This window comes from Nothobranchius furzeri, chromosome 13 (genome assembly GCF_043380555.1).
Source record: "Nothobranchius furzeri strain GRZ-AD chromosome 13, NfurGRZ-RIMD1, whole genome shotgun sequence".
Classification (NCBI taxonomy): domain Eukaryota; kingdom Metazoa; phylum Chordata; class Actinopteri; order Cyprinodontiformes; family Nothobranchiidae; genus Nothobranchius; species Nothobranchius furzeri.
The window spans coordinates 41,807,290-41,829,637 of record NC_091753.1 but is presented as its reverse complement, the minus strand read 5'-3'; the positions used below and the strand labels follow the sequence as shown (position 1 = coordinate 41,829,637).

The following is a 22,348-nucleotide window of genomic DNA, read 5'->3' as shown; positions in this document are numbered from 1 at the left end:
TAGAGGTCAACCGATATATTCATTTTTTGTCTATATTGACCATTGACTGAAATAATTTTTAAAAGCCATTATAAAAAATAAAAAAATCAGGCACCTGTGTGGCCAACTGCCGCCACTACGAGACTGAAGAAAGGACCCGAAGGACCCCAACAAGCCGTTTTTTTAATGCTTTGTTTGTTTTTAAAGTTCAATAAATATCAAGAGATTTATTGGCTTATTTAATTTTAATTGCATACAGCGAGTGTTCAGTTATCTTTCTCAAACAATGTGCTGCTAAAACGTCTATATGTCAGCCTTAATAATCTGCTTTTGATATCGGCCATCGGCAAAATAAAGTCTTAAAAAATCGGTATTGGCATTAGCCTTAAAAACATCCATGTCAGTCGGCCTCTAGTTCAGATTACTAAAAAAAACTTACAATTTTCTTTTTACTGCTTTTTATTTTAAGTTGTATATATTTTCACATATAAGAATTGTTTTTTATCTTGGATCAGTTTACTTTTTTTTGTTCCAATAACATCAGACTGATGTTCTTGAACTAAACTGAGCAGAGATAAAGATGTCTCTGTTTTTCAGATTGTGCGCGTGTGAATTAGTGTAAAACACAGCTGTTACACTCCAGGGTTTTACAGTATAGATACTGAAACTGTAAACAGTCACACACTAAATGCGGTCAGTAGGTTTTCAGCTGCTCTAATCTAAAGGCCTCAGTTAAACCTTCAGTCTAATTCCCACTCTTGCATCTTGTTTGTGATCTGATTAAACAGGCTGCTGGGTTTCCACCTTTTAAAACTGTTTCTAAATACTGAAATAAGGTTGAAGAGGACAAACTCAGAGTACCAGAAGAGCTACTAGCCCCCTCCTGAACAACTCTCTCTACCCTAAGAGTTCTGGTGACTGGAACACTGGTTGTGCTGTCCTCAGACAGCCTGTCGATGTGGTATTGTGCCGTGATGCAGTGTCATACTCTCCTCTGTTCCTGTCCACCGTCTGCCAGTCATATGTACCGCCAGCTGCTCTTTGAACCATTCTTTAATCCATTTCACTCTCTGTTTTCATTTAGAGTTACTTAAACACATTCTGGAAATACTCATTTTATCTGAAGGGTTTGTTTTTATCACTTAAATGCTTTTTTGTAGAGTATAAGAAGTCTTCACACACACTTCTCGGTACATTGGTAGACATTTGCTTGTTGACACATATCCCTGTTGCAACATATGGCAGGTCGATCCTTTCTCATCTCTGATTTAAAGCCTCCGTCACCCTCAGGTCTGCTGCATTGCTGTGACATACCAGTGAGCAGCGGCGGTGGCACCTCCTCCACAGTGATTATGCTCATTCCTTTGAAAGCTGCCTTTCTCCGCTCGCTCTGTCATTACTACCATATAACCAGAATAATTACCAGCCTCGGTGTGTGTTTGTGGTGCATGAGCCAAGCCTGCATCATGCTGGGCAAGTCAGAGCCAGTGTGCTGAGGAGGGAAGTTGGGCAGAGCCAGAGCGGGGGAGGTACGTCCTTGTGCTAAATAATCACTAATATGTGAGTAATTAAGACATTATATATCTGCTCTTTATCTTGTGAACTCTCTGCCAGACCTGGATACATTAATTATAATCTTACTGTAAAGGAGGGACAGTCTCCCTTCCCCCCTATTCTCTGGATTTCATTCTATTTGATCACAGTAATTCAAAGTGAAACCTGTTTAAATCTCACTGATCATCACCACCATGAGCCCACGATTTCAGTGTTTGTTAAACATAGGTGTGTTTTTCACTGATAAAACAGACGCCACTCTCTCCATCGCCTCTCATCAGGAACATAATGAAGTCATTATCCAGTTCCTGCAGCTGGGGCGGATAATCTGGGATTGGGTCTCTTTGGGATCACAGGACAGCCTTTTGAATAAGGACAGACTCTGTCAGAAAGCATGATCAGAGCAGGAGCCTTTGGCCCGGAAATGCTTGTGCTCCTCCAAAAACAAAGACGTGACACATTTGTGTGGTTTACTGGATAAAGTGGGATTCTGTTTGCCCTAAATGAGATTTGTTAGTGGTGTGTGTGTGTGTGTGTGTGTGTGCGTGTGCGTGTGCGTGTGCGTGTGCGTGTGTGTGCATGAGCGAATGAAGAATGCAGTGTAGAAGCCAAAAGTAAATTCAGCAAGGACTCATAAAAATATTGTATATCATAAAACGTGCACACAAACCACTCTGAGTGACCTTAATAAAATGAAAACTCGATGTTGTGCATATTTTAATTTATATTTAGAATTTACAAAAAACGGTTTAGTACAACATAAAAATGGTAATCTCAGAACAAAACTGTTAGTTTTCAAACTTTATGTGAATAATCAAATCTTAAGAGACTGCAAAACGAATTTTGTAAAACTAAAGAGAGAATAAATGATCTAAACCATCATGAAAGCTAACCAGAGCACATGTTTGAGGGTTATGAGTGTTCACACTCAGTGCTTATTCAGTCTAGATTTTTAGGTGACTTCAGCAGTTTGAGGAGAGACTTATGGAGATAAGTGCCATCCATCAATTTTCAGCCGCTAATCCGGAGTCCGGTCGCTGGGGGCAGTGCCCTTTGTAGGGAGGCCCAGACTTTCCTTTCCCCAGCCACTTGGACCAGCTCCTCTGGGGGAATCTTAAGTCGTTCCCTGGCCAGCCAAGAGACATAATCCCTCCAGCGTGTCCTGGGTTTTCCTTTAGTTCTTCTCCTGGATGAACGTGCCCGGAAAACCTCACCATGGAGGTGTCCAGAAGGCATCCTAACTAGATGCCAGAGCCACCTCAGCTGGCTCCTCTCGATGTGCAGGTCTACTCCGAGCCCCTCCCAGATGACCGAGCTTCTCACCCTATCTCTAAGGGAGAGCCCAGCCACCCTACGGAGAAAACTCATTTTGGCCACTTGTATCCGTGATCTCATTCTTTCAGTCACTACCCAAAGCTCGTGACCATAGGTCAGGGTAGAAATTTAGATTGACCAGTAAATCGAGAGCTTTGCCTCTGGCTCAGCTCTTTCTTCACCACGACAGATCGGTACAATACCTGCATCACTGCAGACGCAGTACCAATCCACCTGTCGATCTCGTGCTCCATCATTCCCTCACTCATGAACAAGACCCCAAGGTACTTAAACTCTTCCACTTGAGACAGAACCTCGTCCCTGACCTGGAGAAGGTGTTCTACCCTTTTCCAACACAAGACCATGGTCTTGGATTTAGAGGAGCTGATTCTCATCTCATCTGCTTCACACTTGGCTGTGAACCGCTCCAGTGAGAGCCGAAGATCACGTTTTGACACGTTTAGACAACAGGACCACATCAACTGCAAAAAGCAGAGACCTGATCCTTAGGCCACCAAAATGGATCCCCTCATTACATTTGATGCACCTAGAAATCCTGTCCATAAAAGTTATGAACAAAATCGGTGACAAAGGGTGGCCTTGGCGGAGTCCATCTCTCACCGAAAATGAGCTTACTGCTGGCAAAAGTGCCAGAGGTAAGTGTTTCATACAAAAATGGAAGGCTTAAGACATAGATGACTTCCTTTGACTGTTTTAACCACATTTTTCATATTTTATCTGTAAGACAGGGACAGCGTCTGAAAAGATTAAAAGCATTTTATATTTTTGGTGAACTTGATCCTAACCATAGGTTGTTCTTCATATTTGTGTACGAGCCTTCATGTCATCACTGCGTCATCCAGCAGAGTCGGAACTACTAGATGTCCTCACTGGTCAACAGCCACAGGACTGAAAGCTAAAGGATGTAGCTTGCATCTTTTCTCTTTTTTTCTAGTTTCCTAAAACAATATCCGTTTATTTTCTCCATTAATGTAATGCTCTTTTTACTGGTCTCAGCAAAACCTCCCTCTCACGCCTTCAAGCCATCCAAAATGCAGCAGCCAGACTCCTAACCAAATCCCTCAGACGAGCTCACATCAGTCCAGTTTTACAGTCCCTCCACTGGCTTCCAGTAGAATATAGAATTCAGTTTAAAGTTTTAGTCCTGACCTATAGAGCTCTTAACAACCAGGCTCCAAGCTACCTATCTGAGCTTTTATCCCCACACATCACCTCTCGGAACCTTAGATCCACATCTGAAAACCTCCTGGCTGTTCCTCGAACCAGACTGAAAACCAAAGGGGACAGGGCCTTTCAGACTATTGCACCCAGACTTTGGAACAGTCTACCTTAAAATCTCAGTCTCTCTAACACTGTAGAGGTCTTTAAAAATCATCTAAAAACTCACCTTTTCATCCAGGCGTTCCCTCCCTAAATGTTTCAAAAAGATGGCTTTGTTCAGGTTCACACCTTCACTTTGTTTATACTCATGATTTTATTTTCTACGTTTAACACTGCTATTGTTTTTCTGATGTTTTTATTGGTTAGAGGTATTTGCCCTGATCTTTATTATGTTGTACAGCGCTTTGTGATTTATATCTGTGAAAGGCGCTATATAAATAAACTTTTACTTACTTACTTACTTACTAATGAACCATTAAATTAAGTAAATCTGAAATAATGAGACGTTCTGACTATCTGATTTAAGACTATACTAATAATAAAACTCATTACATGAAGCATCGGTAGAAACGGCTTGTGAATCATCTGAAGTTCTCACAAGGCTATTGGATCTTCAGATTTGATGCTGTGTGACTGTGACATCGATGTGGTTCACTGAGCAAAGCTTTTTCTGCAATCTTCTTGGCTGTTTCCTATTTCTGGCTTCACCCAACGTCACCCCTCAGGCTGATGCTGGATTACGTAGTGCTCTTGTTCTTTTCTGTCCTGTGTTATTATTCATTCCCTGTTTTTGTACGACTTTTAATCGCACAAAGTTGTTATTGGTCGATGTCATGTATCACTTTTTAGAAACAGAGTAGCTTCTTTGTGACTCATTCTCAGCTACATCCGTGCATCAGTCAAACCCTTGCTTTTATATCACATGCATGACATTAAAGCTTCAGAGTCGTCATGTCTAAAATGACTGCACACTCTTTGTTTAGGTTTAAGTTACTTTCAGATTTGATATAAGCTGAAGTGTTTCAGAGGTTTAAATCTGCAGCAGAGCGACCACAGCCTTCATGTCCTGTGGGTGTTATGAGTTCTTGTATGTTCATGCACGCACACACACACACACACACACACACACACACACACACACACACACACACACACACACACACACACACACACACACACACACACACGTGTGTGGTGTGTGATAATAATATCCCTTGTCAGCCTCCTGAAGATTAGCCCCACTGGGAGAAATTCTCTGTCATATCCCTTCACCTAATTTTCTCTCTCTGGTTTATCAGTCTTCCAGTGTTTTACAGATGAGTGACTCATTTTCCTCAATCCAGAGTTTTCTTTGGCTCTGTGGAAAAAATTTGGTTGTGCAAGCTGTTAGGCTAGAACGAAATCATCCCGTATTTTAAATGTTTTCTTTTAGTCTTTGATTTGTTTTTAAGTTTGTTTTCTGATACCATTTTTATGTTTGTTTTTTCTCTCAGACTACTGGAAATAAACCAATCTGAGGAAGAAGAGCCCTGATTCAGATTAATCCCACAATGCATTACTAAAGTCTTCCCTACATTCCGGTAAAAAGCAATGTTTTGGGGTGCTGGATGCCACAACACCAAAAGCAGAGTGTCTGTGGGGCCCCTCCGCTTGCTATGATGGGATGTCTGCAGCCTTCCGCTCTGTCCTGAGCTCTCCAGGGGTGTCATGAACATCTACAGAGACCGAGGGGTAACTTGCACCTCCTCAGACCTTCTGGACAGAGGCGGAGGGTTACCTCATTACACTCCATTTCGTCAAACCCCTAATGGCCACCCAGTTCCTAGCCCAGCAGACCCAGCAGCCCAGCCTAGAGTCTCTGTGCCCAAAATGGGTGTTCGAGCACAGATTGCACAATGGCCTCCACGTCGCGCACAGTCTCGGGAGTCTCTGCTGGAAAATGGGCAAAATGGTGGCAATCATTATGATGACTGCTCCACTTCATCATCGATTTTGTCACTTGACACCAGACTGGTGCGGGGAGGGGTCGCCAGGTTGCCCCGAAGGTGGTCCAAGGATGTGGAGTTCAGAGGAGGAGGGTTGGATGGTGAAAGAGGCTCACCTTTCAGCCTTAGAGTGTTCCCACCTTTGAGACAGCGCTCCAACAGTGAAGTGACGCTAAGTGAACAAGATGAAAATGAAGTGAGTGCTAAATTTACTTCATATATCTTTGCTTCCATTTTTTAACCAATGGGATTATAAATGTGCTTTAATAATAAGTAGGTGATTTTAAACAGTAGTTTGTTTAGTAATAATATTAAGCATTTATAAACTTAGTTGGATTTTTGGGTTGCATTAAGTTGATGTTACTATATGTACTAGACATTTTTTTCCATATCTAATAGACCATGTGCTATTAAGCTTAAAAGTAAAACAACGTTATTATTAGTGGAAGCATAAACTTCTAGAAGGTTTTGTGAAAGCACAGATCTTTATAATCTTGCATAGTAAAAGTGTTTTGTGTGTGTGTTTGACTGAATGACTGAAATGATCTCTTCTCTCTGCTCCAAGGTGGAGACTCGTGGAGGTGGTGGGATGGGGAACCGGTTCAGAGAGTATGGCAGCACCTCTTCGATTGACGTCAAGGGTATTCATGAGCAGAGTTTTTTTGACATGTTCCGCCAGTTCGACCAGGAGAGATCTGATCAGCGCAGCTCCGCACCGGCTGGAGAAGACAGAGAAACGGGAAGGAAGGATGGCGCTGAGAGAGTCAGAAAGAAAAGTGGAGGGACGGAGTCATCGTTGGGTACCTCCTCTTTGTTTCGGAAATTTCGGAGTTCTAGTAGAGGAGAACTGGATGGAGGAAAAGGAGAGACTAATGAGGATAGGGTAGGAAGAGTTCTCACAGATGCCTCCTATAAACCATGGGTTTGTCCCAAGAGCTTTATCCACTATGATGCTCAGAGCATCCTGTTCGACCTCCATGAGGCAGCGGCTCAGCGCAGCTTTGCAACCCATAGGAGGAACACTGCCACGGGGGCATCAGCTGCCTCAGTTTCTCTCTCGGCCTCCAAATCTTCAGCTTTGAGCCTAAACGACCATATTTACTCCAGTATTGAGAATCTGACGCTGAACATGGATCACAGCTCCACAACAGCCTCTCTAACCATGGACCCTGTGGATGGGCCTGGGACCAACAGCTCAAGCCCACTCCTCCTCTCCTGTCCTCACTTTGTCAATGAGGTAGGGGGGCACGGGGAGCGAAACATCAGCTTCCTCAGCTCATCAGCAGAACGAGGAGGACACGGAGAGGGAGGAAGGGGGTGGCTGAGGAAGAGTAACGCCAGCGTGTCGGTACTTGAGATACCAGTCGAAAAGCAAGTAACACGACTGGAAAACCTGAAACCATACAGCATAGAGCATGTTGACGAGGGGGCCAAGTACTACAGCGAATACTTCAGTGGGAAAGGTAACACCAAGCTACACAACATTGCACTTCCTGCAGAGAGATAGACACCAGCTGCAGTGTAATTTTAATATAAATTTTTGTCAAAGTTTAAATTTTACTGTCACCACTGATGCACAGTTTTGATGTAAACTCACAAACTGGATTCAGGAAGAATTTAGAAAAAAAAAACGGTCTCTTTTTTAGGTTATTTTGCAAAACACCTTTTATATCTGAGACAATAAAAATAATTTTAAACAAAATGTAACAATTAAAGTATGAGTTGGAAAAAAATACTCAACATAACTTGGCTAATTTAACCTACTTGTCATTTATTGTTGCTAAAACGATTAAGCAGTAAAGTCAACAGGACGCCTGGGAACAACAAAAGCAATTCTCTGCTGCAACCACTTCCATAAGCGATAGTTTTCTGAGGGATTATTCAGTCGGAAGTAACTAAATAAGTAATACAAATCTTTGTTTTTAACTTCCAGATAAAGCTGTATTCTTTATTTATCTACTATTTAGAACCATTTGGCTTCATTTTCTTTTATGAAATCTGATTTTAGTCTCAAATGAAGGTAGCTATAATGCCATATAAAAGGATTCTGTGGATGTTGTTTGTGCAGGCAGATCCAGCATCATCCTTTGACTTTTAACATCCAGCTGGTCCTAAGCTGAGCAGAGTGAGACAAACTGGCAACCCTCCAGATGTATTGATTACTCGTGTACATGCCGTGTTCAAGTTGGCAAACTCTGAGCTGATGATACACCACCTGTCTTCCTGCAGGTTCACAAACAGTACCTGAGACATCAGCCGGTGCCTCTTTGTATTACATCTGCTTTTGGTGTCAGAAGTAACACGTAGCTTCAAAGAGCAGGAGTGTGTGTGTGTGTGTGTGTGCGCGCGCGTGCGTGCGTGCGTGCGTGCGTGTGCGTGTTTGTGCGTGCGTGTGCGTGTGTGCTTACATGTGGGCATTTTTTGTCTGAATCACCTCTTCAGACACTTTTGATGGCACTTCCCCTTGGCAAGCATCATCTGGCTTCAGATTAATTAGCGACAGATGTTATTAGGAGCATGTGTGCAGGCAAGCGCGCGCGCGCGCGCGCGTGTGCGTGTGCGTGCGTGTGTGTGCGTGTGTGTGTGTGTGTGTGTGTGTGTGTGTGTGTGTGTGTGTGTGTGTCAGCGAGCGCAACACTGGCCTACAGCTACATAAATAAAGGTTATCATTCCAAGAACATGCACATCTGTTGACTCCATTCCAGCTCAGTTGTCCTCCTGGACGCTATGCTGCTTGTGTGTGTTTGTCTGTGTTCATGTCTGAAATCTCAAAAAGCAGACACTTCTGCCACAGGACATGACACAGATGGTAATGAGATATGACTTCCTCGGTGTGTACGAATTCCCAGTTCACTCCAGTTAAAAAGGAAAACAAAAAGAAACATTTTAGGAAGTGAGATTCCTCCAGAAGAGCCTGGATAATTTATGTTTGACTCCCACTCTGCTCAAGGTACTAGCATAGCTGTTGTGGAAGTTGAAGATGTGTGTGAGCATACATTTTGTCATCTTTTTTATTATTAAATTCCTCTTTGCAGTGAAGTTCCTAAAATTCAAAATTAGAAAAAGTTAGTCATCTGTCAACTCTGTCCTTTGGTCCTCCCTTCTCCCTCTGCATTTTCTCATTACCTGAATATATGGATTACATGGTAATTAGCCATTGTCTTAGCCCTGTCCTTGACTTAACACTCCTCTTTTTTACTTGCCCATTTTAAAGGACCACTCAGACTCATTTGGTGCAACTCTATAGACTTATTTCTATGTTCTCAGTTTTTTCTACAAAATGACCAACGTTTGACTTTTCTTATTTTTATTCTGTAGTTTTTTAAAACTTGTTTTATGTATTTATTTAACTTATGTTTTTCAGGAGGATAAACTGCTTGAGATGTAACATCTCGTTTTCGAGCAGGTCCTCCTACAACACAACCAATAACAAATAAGGTGGCAGAGTTAGAAAGTTATAACAAACTTTAAAAAAAAACTTTCCCAGAGCTCAAGGTTGTTGAGTATCACCCTAAAACTTAAAAAAAGTCTGTTTACTTTTATTAAATGATAATTAAAACAATCATTACTTTCGTTTGAGTGTTTTAAACAAAATTAAAAGGAAGTTGGTAGTGTTAGATTCTCTTGATTTAATATTAAACAAAGAATTCAAGATGTGAGAAGTTTTGTCTTTTTGTCTGATAAGGAATGGTGTCCGAACTTGTTTTTTAGTGAGAACAATGTTAACTGGTCTCTTCTTTGTTGGTGTTCTTTGCTATAGACAAAACATGAGCTCATGTTCAGACATAAATGGATGAATTTTTATCCACAGCACAAACTGTAACCTTGGTTAACTCTGTCCTTCACCAGAGCACTTAAACTACTTTGGGACTGACGATAAGCTGGGCCCTGTTGCTGTGAGCATCCGCAGGGAGAGACTGGAAGATACCAAAGACCTGAAAGACCAGTATCAGTATCGCATCATAGTCAGAACTGGCGAGGTATGAACTTTCTTCTGTGTGTGTTTGGTGTTTTCTGAGTAACAAGGTGCTGATGAGTCAGCCACTGGATGCACACTTGGGTTAATTTGGCAGTGTGTGTGTGGTTATTAGCTTTGTCTCCCCCTCCTCATCCTCATCCCATCCCTCTCTGTCCTGCCGGTGGGAAAATTCCAGATGGCCAGTCTCGGCACATTAAAGCCAAACCAAACAAACTTCTGGTTGAAGGGTTCAGCCACTTTTCTGCTTTTATAGATCAAATACTTGCTAGTAATCACCTAGAAATTTACATTTACACACAGAAATATTGTAAAACATCAAATGTGTGTCTCAAGTGTAACGATTGTATGATTCGGTACATATTGAAAATTATTCAGTTATTTTTCTTAAACATGTTTTGTAAATAATTTAAAAAACCGTTAAGAGCAAACGCCCAAGAGCATTTCTTAAAGCTGTTAGCGCAAATTTGGAAAACAAATTAACTTAAAGCATATTTTTATGCTTATCAACACTCTAACGTAGTGTAGCTATAAATAAATTGTGGAGATTAACAAAATGAAATGAATAAAGTGGTTCTCTCACATCTGTCTAAAAACCTCCGCCAATAACACATTTCGGACTAAAAGTAACGTTTTTACCATCCGGCTCTTGGTCTTGCCGAACCACCACACGTCCCTGCGTCCTCCATTTATTAAGCGTTTGTGCATTTAGCAACAGAACACCACTGGTGTGAGAGGTTTGTCGCTCCGTAATATCAGAGAAGGAGAAAGAGCCGGCTGCTACCACTTCAAATTTAAACTACCTCAGTCTTAAAAAGATACAACACCAGTTGAAGTCACGGACAACAAAAGACATTTGGACCTAGAAAACGGCCACTGGTGTTTAGTGCTGTCTCGTTTACTCTGGTAATGTGGGTTTCCGGATCCTGTGGATGCAGATCCAGGGAAGATACCCAAGAGGAGGGATGAGCGTTCCGTGACCGTTTTTGCATTCAAGACCTAGCTTATTTGCTGTAACGGCTTTAATTCTTATATTTTTCATGCACTTACTTACAATTTAGTTCTGCTTAATTACGATCAGTTTCCTTAAGTTGGGGGTTAAATGGTTATCGGTTCATTGTTTAATTAATATATTTATACACTGTGATTAGTATTATGTATTAGTATTAGTAATTATATATTAGTGTTATGCTTTTCCTAACAAGGTTGTGTTATTCAGAGCGGTCAGAAGATTGTAGGAATATTTGCTCTAATCTCACCAACTTTTTTATAAACAGCTAGAGCTCTCAGATCAGGAACAAAGCATGCCCCTGTGCATTCATTCATGCAGTCTTGGCCTAAGCGTAGCCTGTGTGTGTGTTTGGTGTAGTGTTGTTTTTAGCTGGATTACATGGCTGCCTGGCCTCATCACTTTAACTCTGATACAACAATAGAGGCTGTCTGTTCAAGTGCACAGAGCTAAGCTAATAGACACAGCCAGCACACTCGGGCCTGCTGTTCCCATACAGAGTGAGAAAAAAGATTGATTGCAGAATTTATTCTCTCCCACTCAAGCCACAGCGCCTCTCAAATATCCCTCCCCTGTAAGTCTGTCATTTAACTCTGCAGCAGTGCTGACACAGCAAGGTAGAGAGACTTCCCCTTTCTCTCCCCCTCCTCCTCCTCTCTCCATCACACTTTTCAACGCTCACACTCCCCCTCTGATCTTCCAGCTGAGCACATCACTCTCCACTGTCGCACAGCAGCTGACGAGTTGAAACAAAAGCTTCATAACTTCAGCTGCTTGTCAATCAGGTTTTCATTTCTCTGAGGTTCAGCTGTCTATCCGGCCCCCACCAGCTCTGGAGCCTTTCTTGCATTTTTAATGAGTGAGCATGGTGAGACGAGAGCAGCCTGCTCCTCCCAACTCTACCTACCCAATGTTATTATAGCCTCACTGTCTTCAAGTGGGTCAATTTGCTCTCAACAGGAGTCGGTGCACTGTGGCTGCACAACACTGAGTGGAATATTAATTCACAATACTATTGAATTCACCCGGAGCACTTTGACTGTGTCATTGTTTGAAAGTAAACTCATCAGAGCAGCAGGGCTCTGTTCTGAGTAATGACACGATCCTTGTTTTGATGGTCCCAGTTTAGACTTTTATTCTAATAATCATCCCCATAATTATTTCCACAGGTGTGTCTCTATCTGAGGGAACTCTGACCACTAACTTTTTACTGTTTCAATAGGATTTTTGTTCAAGTGAAGTTGCTGTTAAATAGTCTATTTTTAGTTGCCCAAAAACAACATAAACAAAACAATATCAGATTATGTGATGGCCTGAGAATTTCCTTTGTGCTCTTTCCCAACACTTAGCTTGTGACGCTTCGAGGCTCCATTTTAGAAGATGCAGTGGCATCCACTGGGAAACATGGCACAGTTCGAGGTCTGCCTCTCAAGGAGGTCCTGGAGCAGGTCGTCCCCGAGCTGAATGTCTCCTGTTTGAGACAAGCGCTCAACACTCCCAAAGTCCCCGAGCAGCTCCTTAAACTGGATGAACAAACGGTGAGTTTAACTCGGCTGTATTTGCTATAAAATTTGGGGTTCACCCAATTAAACTGAATATAGGATCGCTGATTCACTCCAAACGCACAATCCAGTGTGCCTCTAGCTGTCAGTTAGCTGGAATCAGATCCAAAAACAGTAGCTGATCAGGTGAAAGACTGGCTCATAAAATCAGCGTGTGTAAAAGTGTCTGAAACCTGCGTAGCTAATCTAGTGTTGGTTCAAAGTGCAATAATATGAAGCAGGGTGTGTCAGCATTAAGGCTTTACTGTTTATCTACTTTATCTCACCATTTGTTGGTGGTGAGGGAAGTGCAGGATGAAGGTATTTATCCAGCAGTGGGCCTGTTTGTGTAGGCGGCTTATACAACAGTGAACCTGTGCTCTGAGTCGATGAGTAAGCAAGTTTAATGCTCATCTGCTGACATTAACTTTGTGTAGAAGCAGCCTGTAGGGCCTCATCTGTGTGCTCTGTATGCAGTTGAGTAAGAAGCACAAAGTGGGTGTTCTTCTGTGCCGTGAGGGTCAGAGCTCAGAGGAGAGTATGTACAACAACAAGGAGGCAACACCTGCCTTCTCTGCCTTCCTGAAGCTGCTGGGGGATCAGGTGCTTCTCAAAGGATTTGGTGGATATGCTGCACAGCTCGACACAAAAAGTGAGTCTCGTTCAGCGTACCGTGACAAATGTTCTGTAAGAAAAGACAACACACAGGGATAAAACACAAAACATACTCTTTACCGCAGTAAGATTTAAGTCTTCTTTTCACACCTTATTAAAGATGATGCTAGAAATGACCTTAAAGATACCTGCTGCATTTCTGAATGACTTCAAACTTTAAGCTCTGGTTCTGGTTGCTTATCTCTTATTTTTATCTTTCTTTTTTGGCACCAAGTACCGCATTATCCTAATATTGTGATGCCTCTCACGTATAGCGGTAAAACCCTTCTGATTCTGAAAAGCATCAACCCCGCTCCGTTCTGAGCCTGCTGTTCAGCCCTGGAAACGCATCAGTTTGAACCAGAAACACCAGTTCAACAACAGTCATCTGTAATTAGCTTTTGACATTAAATAGAAACTTCCGTTTTTGGTTTTTCCTGCAGCGGATTCAACAGGCACACACTCGCTCCACACTAAGTTCCAGGGCTACGAGATCATGTTCCACGTGTCCACCATGTTGCCATACATGCCCAACAATTTACAGCAGGTAAAAGCTTTTAAAAAACCCTGTTAAAAAGAGCTCTGCTACCTGAGGCTGTGTGTTTTTTAGCTAGGCAAACACTGCTGAGTGTGTCAGGAGGTAAAAAATAAAAAACACCACGTCGCTTTGTAGTCACCAAAGCTTTTTGAGGCATGTTGGTGGTTTTTAAGCTGCAGCTTTGGCCTTTTCCTCTGAGTTACAAATGTGAGTAATCCAAGACGTGAAAACTTCTCGTGTTGCCGTCTTCCTTTAGTTTCTTTCATTTAGCCTCTTGTGCTTTTATAGTCCCTGTTCTTTGTGTTTAGTGGCTTTCCTGTCTGCTGCAGCTTTTCTCGTTTTCTTTTCCATCTTTAACAGGATCTGAGTTGGGTGGGGTTCAGCAGTAAGTAGTTATTAGAATATTTTCTCCCTTTATTGTAGCCTTTTTAATTCAAGCATAGCTGCCATACCTCTCGTGTTGACAGCATGAGCCACGTGTAGAAGAACTGTAAGTAAAACAGTTTGGGTAGTTCTGTAGTTTTGTAACACCATTACTTCAGAACATTCATTTTTAGATAATTTTGCAGGCTTGTTAAAGATCAATTAATGAGGTAATAAACTGTAAATATATTTTAACAGTTAAAATTGTTGTTTGATCAGTTTCATAAATGGCACAATGACTCCATCCAGAGGTTTGAGACGCCATAACAGAAATATTAATTTTCTCAGTTAAACCTCTAGATGGCAGAATTTGACATGAAAAATAACCAACATGAGAGAATATAACCCAACAAGCTAAAAGCTGCTGGAGGCTTTTGCATTCAGAAGAGAGGAAAAACAAAACAGTCTAGTGCTGCACAAGAACCTTACAGTAAACAATTATTAAATACATCTATAGATTTAGAATGAAGTTTAAGCTAAAAAGGGTCCAGAGGCTGATAAAAGCACATATTAAACTTGTTCTGTGTTGCTGTTTATTAAATAAAGCTCAATGCAAATTTCCAAACTACAGCCTACGAGTACGAGTGAATGATGCTCTTGCAGTGAAAACAGTGGGTTGTGTTACATAATTGGTTCTTTCACACTTGTGAGTGCAGATGAAGAGGACTGGCATGCATCGCAGCACAAGCACAGCCATGTTTACACAGAGAGACTACTTGTCCACACAAAAACAACAACAAATTACATAAAGAGCTGTTGTTTCGACTCTGTTAGTGAACATCATATATTCTATAAGTTATTGAACTGATTATTTTTAAATTGTTGTTTTATCGTCCAATCCTCAGCTTCTGAGAAAGAGGCACATAGGGAACGACATCGTTACCATAATCTTTCAGGAGCCTGGAGCGGAGCCGTTCACCCCTCAAAACATTCGCTCACAGTTCCAGCATGTGTTTGTTATAGTCCGTGTGCACAACCATGACTCTGATGACACCTGTTACAGGTAAATATCTACTGTTTAACATAATGCAGCAATCCTTCATGTTTATTTCACATACTTCCAACCTGCCTTTTCCTTCAGCGTTGCTGTGACTCGGATGAAGGATGTGCCCTCTTTTGGACCCCCCATCCCTACTGGAGTCACTTTTCGTGATCCAGAGACTTTTCGTAACTTCCTGTTAGCCAAAATTATCAATGCGGAAAACGCTGCTCACAAGTCTGAGAAGTTCCACACAATGGCAACACGAACACGACAGGAGTATCTGCAAGACCTGGCGGAGAACTATGTCAGCAACACGCCGCTTGACTCAGCAGGAAAACTGATCATCTTCATGTCACTCGCTTCTAAAAACCGCGAGCGCTCGAAACCACGAGAGGGTGCTGAGCTGGGGGCTGTCGGGGCGGTGGCCTGGAGAGTCCTGGCCCAAGACTTCAGTGGAGGAGGGATGGAGCTCCCCTGTGCTTTGGGTATTTCAGCTGAATACGTGCTTCTGGTAGACTGCTCCACTAAAGAGGTGGTGTTTAACTGTTTCTGTGCGGACGTGATCGGCTGGACGCCGGAGCGACTGGCGTTAAAGATCTTCTACGGGAGGGGAGACCACATCGCAGTGAGAGTACCAGAAGGGTGTGCACAGGACATCAGGGAGATGGTTCAGAGGTTAAAGGTGAGAGTTCATTCCAGTGTAGAGGATGTTGGCGTGGATCTGTCTGGAACCAATCCATGCTTTCACATTTGATGTTTTGAACTCAAATAGTTTTTATCCTCAAGGTGTTTTTGATGTTTGGGTTTATGTTTATTTTCGTACCAGCATTTAGAAGAGCATTTATTTGTGTTTACTTTGTTACTTTCGATCAGCAAAATGTGATGAAACCTTTTTCTCCTGCATGTTTGGATGCTCTTAAGAGGATGAGACAAATAAAAACATATTCTACATAAAAACCTAACGTAAATCTAAAAAAGTGGTAGATCTTTGTTTAGATTGGCATGTTTCATTATCAGGCTTTTACAAAGGTAACTTCACTTGGAGGGATTTCCAGAAATGGGATGATTATAGTTTCTTTGTATAACTGGTTATACTGTTCAGACCTGGCCTAAGCTCAGGGGATTTCGAGCATTCACAATACCTTCATTTGTTTTTTTGTTTTTTTTAGTCTTTTGGGAATCTGGGAATTTAAAACATGGAGAGAATATGAGACTTGTGATGGCAATGTGAAGAGTTTAGCAGATTTAAATTTGGTTAGTTTTACAAAGGGACAATAAAGTTGTGAGGCAGAACGAATCAACTGATGAGTACATTTTTATAGTTTAGAATTTTCTGAAAATTCTTAACTTCTAAAAATCTTTGCGTTCCTTAAAAATCCATTTAAAATTGAGTTACTCTGCGTACGAGCCGCTGGTTAAAATGGTGCTGTCACCTGCTTGTTTTTTGTTTGATTTGTGTTCCGATGAAAGAGTCGTAAGCTTGATTCAGTTCAGTTTGGTGTTTTCTGAAAACGAGAGCAGACACAATACAGCTTGTTCTTAATTCTAACCCTCATGTTGTCCCTGTTCAGTCACTGACGGTGGGATGTGACACGGTGGACATGACACTGAGACGAAACGGCCTGGGACAGCTGGGCTTCCACGTTTATCTTGATGGCACTGTGTCTGAGGTATTATGAGACGAGCCAATCTCTCACTCAGTTACTCGTCTGTGAACATTCTCACCTGTGTAGAACTGAGTTATTGTTGGTTTTGCAGGTGGAAGAGTACGGCTTCGCCTGGCAGGCGGGACTGAGGCAGGGCAGTCGATTGGTTGAGATCTGCAAGGTGGCCGCTGTGACGCTGACTCACGAGCAGATGATCGACCTACTGAGAACGTCGGTCACGGTTAAAGTGGTCATCATTCCTCCATTTGAAGAGGGCAAACCTCGCAGGTGTGTTCACAGAGCATTTTATTTCTTTCTAAGCTCATCTAATGAGGGATTGGTTTGTGAGCTGCTGTTGTGAATGCAGATGTTAAGGCAGAGGAGCGCGATGTGTGTAAGTGGGCTGTAGTGGGAAGACGAGAGCGAGCTGGAATGAGTAGAGATGGCTCTTCACCTAAAACACACAAAAGCTTTGGCGAGGTAGTGGCCAGACTCCAGTGTTCTGAGAGGATTTTGTGTGGGAGTGTGTGAAAAGAGGAAGCAAGCTAACAGCGATTTGTAGTTGGAGTTAAACAGGCAAAATGAGGCATCAAGACAAAAAATAAGCTTTTTTTTTTTACTTGAATTAGCAGAATCTGTTTTTTGCCTCTTTTGTTTACCTATCTGTCATCTGTGTCGTAGTCCTGCTTCTTTTCTTCCAGCCATCACTCTTTTATCCTCTCATCAGGCTTTATGTTGTCCATGTAGTAAAAGATGGGCCAGCTGTGTTTTTCTGAGTATCAGAGCTCTTAAAGACAGTAATTGTGGTGGGTTGTGTGATCACACGGTGGTTAGATTCCTTTAATGTTGAAGGCAGTTTAATTACTCCAAGTAAAACCTTTTCCACACACACACACACACACACACACACACACACATACACTATACTGTGGCCTTGAAGCAGCTGATAATTAAGAGTCTTGCATTTCTCCCCTCCTCTCTGACTCGTTAGTCGTCGTGCGCCAGGCGAGCAGATTGCAAGAGATTAAAGCCTGAAAATCTGCAAGGGGAACAAAAAGACCACAGAAAAAAAGATAAATTAAATAAGGGAAGTGATTAATTAAAAATGCATGTCTTGTGCAAATGAAAAAGAGGGGAAAGAAGGAGGAACAGGCTGTGTGATAGAGGGAGAGGAAGGCAGGGAGGAGCACTGGATGAGAAGGACGTGTCTCAACACCGTGGAGAGAGTAAGAGGAGTGGGTGGAGGAGAGAAAAGAAATGAAAGTTGGAAGGGTTTGTCTCTGCTGCTTTGTCTAAGGCTGCGAAACACAAGATGGATGGATGCAGGCTGAAGACGCTGTGGATCTGATTGTGTGTGTGTGTGTGTTATTGAGCTCCAGTTGTCCCCTCCGCTAATGTGATGGGAGAATTACTGCCTGCTGTCAGACATAGACTCTGCTCTCTCTGAGGTTTGTTTCCTGTGTGTGTGTGTGTGTGTGTGTGTGTGTGTGTGTGTGTGTGTGTGTGTGTGTGTGTGTGCGTGTGTTATTGTGCTGCTAAGCTGTAATGATGTCTTCTGTACTAGAACCACCCTTTCATTGAGTAAAACGTTCTTTACATTTGTAAGATGCATGTAAGAAATGTGTGTTTTTCTGTGTGCGCATCTGTCCTGTTTACATCTCTCAGCTGTGTCTCTGTGTTGGTTGGTTTGTTGGTAATTTTATAAACAAAAATGTTTGTTCTTGGTGGTAAAATGTTATTTTCCTGAAGAATTCCCAAAGCACTTTGGGATTTATTAATTTGCCTTAACTAAAATATTCAGTTTAATTAATCGTTTTAAACAGCTGCCATAGTAATCCATTTTGATCAGAATTTTATGACATGAATGTAAAATATTGGTCAAATATAATAAGGCTGGACTCTATATTAAGCTTATTATTCTATCTGATTGCTGTTGATCTATTGTTCTGCCTTCGTTTACTTTTGTAGCATTTCTGGGTTTTTTTTACTCCTCGGTTTCATTTTAATCCTGCTCTAACACATGTTCTCCACCACCACCCTACTCATTTCCCTTTATCTCATCTTAAATGACAACGCATTTGCATATTTGATGCAAACCTGCCCCCTGTAATAGGCTTGCAGATGAAATGATGAGATAAGGCTGTCCAGCTGGTCAGAGGATACTATGAAAATTTGAAAGTGTGCTATGCTTGAGTCTAGAGTTTTAGCATCCATATTTGGTGAAAAATAAATGTAATTCTATCTCATTTTAAGGCTGTTTCTACCATACAATGTCCCAAATCTTTTTGCCTGTTTTGAATGAGAAATTAATATTTGTTAACTTATAAAAGGATAATTCATGATAATTGTTAACGTTTAAGTTGTGATTTTAACTAAAGAGCTCTTTGTGATCATTGGATTGCAAGCTCTTCCTCACTTACTCACTCACTCACTCACTCACTCACTCACTCACACACACACACACACACACACACACACACACACACACACACACACACACACACACCTTACTCTCACAGTGGGGAAGTTGGAGTCTTGACGTGCCAATAATCAGTTTCTGTGTCCACCCAAGGGTCTCGGGGAGCTCTTTACCCAGCTCTGTAACATGTCAACTGTACATTAAAGCATGTTAGGAAGTAGCAACGCTTTCCAACCTTTTGTTGTGAATTTATTGAACAGTTCTCTTACGCTGGACTTTAGACGCCCATACAGGAAGTATCAGATTCTCAGATTTTACTGTCCTGAGAGTTTTATGGTCATTGAAGGCTAAACTGTTTAGTGTTGGTTGTTCTCATCTTTGTTTTGCCTCTGTCTCTCCTTAGGGGCTGCACAGAGGAGTACGATATGAAGACAAGGGAGCAGAAACCTGAGCCAGAGCCTCTGGCAACAGGATATCGTCCCTCTCCTCGCCAAACCTGGCGGTGGGAAAGTTCGCCCATCCCACCGGTGTTCAATAATGCTCCCAACTCGCAGCGCTGGGCCCTCATGGCCCCCGCGCCTCTCCCTGTACATCGCCCACACAAATCCATCATGTCAGTTCCTCACAGAGAGCCACAGCACCACACCTCCAAGAGGTACTCACACTCATTGTCACATCAGACTAAACACAGCAGATTTTCTCTACAGCTAGTGGTTTTCCTTCAGATGTTTGTTGTTCCGGATAAACAAAACAATGAAACTCAGAATAAAGACAGGTAAAAACTACACAAACTTGTAGAAGTTTAAGTTATTTTTCTGGATAGTCTGAAAGATTTTTTTGTTCATTTTTGTAGAGACGTGATAAAAGACATTGTGTTTCTAAATTAAAAGAGACTTATCTATTTTCTAGTTTCTTCACATAACCTTTATCATATCTGTTGAATGGCGATGTTCCTTACACTCGCGTCATGTCTCCAACAACTTCTCCCCCACAGCCGCACACCTTTTTAATATTTATTAGGAAGACTGGATATGTATTCCAGATATTTATAATTCTATCGTTCCTAGTAGAAATTAACCTTTGGTGTAAATTTGGCTTTAATCTGCTTTTCTTTAAGTGTAGGATATACTGTTTATATTCTCTCTTAAGTACGTAGCTCTCTGTCAAAAGTACAGTTCTGTTTGTCTTATCTGTTGTTAATAAAGTTTTCATCATTAAAATAAGATAATTTGTGCCAGTGATGTATGTCATCATAGGAAGACTGTGTGAGGAAACTATTTCCTGAATAATTAATATAAATATTCAGCATAAAGGGGTTTTCAATGCAACACAACAGATGTGCTTAGATAAATGCCTTCGGGGTTCACTCACATATTAGAGCTACACGAACTCTTCCTGTGAGATTTAAACAAACAACAGCTGGAAACATGTTGATAGTAACTGGTCATGGGAGAAATAGCCAAACGACTTCAGAGATTTTGTAGGTAAACAAAAAGATGGTATTTAATGTGATTTGTGCGTTGTAACTCACACATTATTAAGAGCAGGTGTCACACTGCCCATATCTGACGAGTTATTTAGCTTAATTCATTTTTTAAATTTTGTTTTCTTGTACCATCCTGTTTAACCCTCCCCTCCTTGTATGGCCCAGGCCCGTGAGCTACCCAGAGAACCACTACAGCCTGTCTCCTGCAGGAGGAGACAGAGTCCTGCCCTACAGAAACCCCTCAGCCAGCTTCTCCTCACCCTCCTCAGGCCTGGTCGGCCTCGTCACAATGGCTTCACCTGGAATGACACCAGGACCCTTTGTGCACTATAAGCCTTCACCCGACAGGTGTGTGCATGCGGGCTCTTTGTTCTCTGAGACCTCCTCTGTCACGCTTTGGTTCTTGACTAAACATGTCAAATGTTACTGCTAACAACTGTTTATTATGCTGGAGGCAGATTGCACTGGTTTAAAGGAGATGAGGAAAAATATCTGCAGTTTGAGGTTTATAAACACACGGCCTTCCAGAGAACGGATCTGTTGTGTGTGTGGGTGGCTCTTCCGCACAGCGAGGAGGTTGATGATGTCTCACCCGACCAGAAAAACGTGTTTTGTTTTCCAACGGCCAACAGGATACAGAACAGAAACTGAAAATCTCCTCCAGCGTTTAAATCCAAAGTGTAGATCGTTGATGACTTATTTGGAAAGAATATTCCTGTCTGAGTGGTATCTTTTAATCATTTTATGTTGGAAATTCACATGAATGTGTTGATTAGACACAAACATCTCCCATGATCTTTGTAGGTATGGACTGGCACAGCGCCCCCTGCTGACTAATGAGCCCCATTTCAGCGTAGATGTCATCTCCAGTGGAGAGTCTTCCTCTGGCTTCACCAGCCAGGAGAGCACCATGGAGCGCTGCAAAACAGGTATTCAGCATCAGTTAGCTTCGTCATAAAATGAATGAAGTCGGGTTGTATGCGTCACGCAACATTTTTAAGTAAGCAAACAGTCCACTGCCTGCATGTCAAGTATCTATGAAGCTTGATTAATTTTATCTTTATGCATTTGGAATCACTGCTGGTTTTATTTTGATTCACTGGCCTTGCTCTCATCTGAGATTATCTTGAGGATTAATAGCAGTATTAAGAAGAAAAGTACAAAAATTAGAAAAACACGCATTTTGACTTGCTGGGGAACATTGTGCTAAATAAAGATTCAAGAGTGTAGAACTAAATGCTTAAATGATGGTATTCAAACCAAAGAAGAACAAATATATCTACAAGCTTCACATTGATCTTTATTATTTTCATATGTGTTTGAATGGTGGTAATATACCAGGTTAGAGGTGGATGGGATCTCCCAGATCAGGATTTCTGTGTCTGTTCGATTGAACTGCGATATCGGACTGTGACTGTGAGAGATATAATGTGACTCGGAGGTCTGTGTCTAAATGTGCTATAAGTATTTAATCCTCTTTTCCAGCAATGGTCGCTTAGTGTCATTTATTTGATTCCATGTTTCTGTCCAGAACCCCTCTGGCACGTCCCAGCATCATCGTCATCCCGAGGACCAGCTGGTGGAGGGGTGCAGAGGAGAGTAGTCAGACAGGATGTCCTGGGGAAAGACTCTCCAAACAGACACTCGAAGGTCAGACTCA

The 22,348-nt window shown here is 41.9% G+C and overlaps 1 protein-coding gene across 1 annotated transcript in view; it reads left to right on the top strand.

The window, feature by feature from the left end:
• The window catches only part of sipa1l3 (signal-induced proliferation-associated 1 like 3), a 74,901-nt gene that overhangs the window by 49,453 nt on the left and 3,100 nt on the right, over positions 1-22,348 (top strand). The window contains exons 3-16 of the mRNA XM_015951439.3: positions 5,523-6,210; positions 6,580-7,477; positions 9,864-9,994; positions 12,349-12,537; positions 13,018-13,192; positions 13,638-13,741; positions 15,001-15,158; positions 15,237-15,819; positions 16,709-16,807; positions 16,896-17,071; positions 19,606-19,857; positions 20,854-21,036; positions 21,493-21,617; positions 22,220-22,338. Of these exons, the coding sequence (XP_015806925.1) occupies positions 5,737-6,210; positions 6,580-7,477; positions 9,864-9,994; positions 12,349-12,537; positions 13,018-13,192; positions 13,638-13,741; positions 15,001-15,158; positions 15,237-15,819; positions 16,709-16,807; positions 16,896-17,071; positions 19,606-19,857; positions 20,854-21,036; positions 21,493-21,617; positions 22,220-22,338 (3,666 nt within the window). The 5' untranslated portion in view covers positions 5,523-5,736. The remainder of the gene's footprint in view (positions 1-5,522; positions 6,211-6,579; positions 7,478-9,863; positions 9,995-12,348; positions 12,538-13,017; positions 13,193-13,637; positions 13,742-15,000; positions 15,159-15,236; positions 15,820-16,708; positions 16,808-16,895; positions 17,072-19,605; positions 19,858-20,853; positions 21,037-21,492; positions 21,618-22,219; positions 22,339-22,348) is intronic.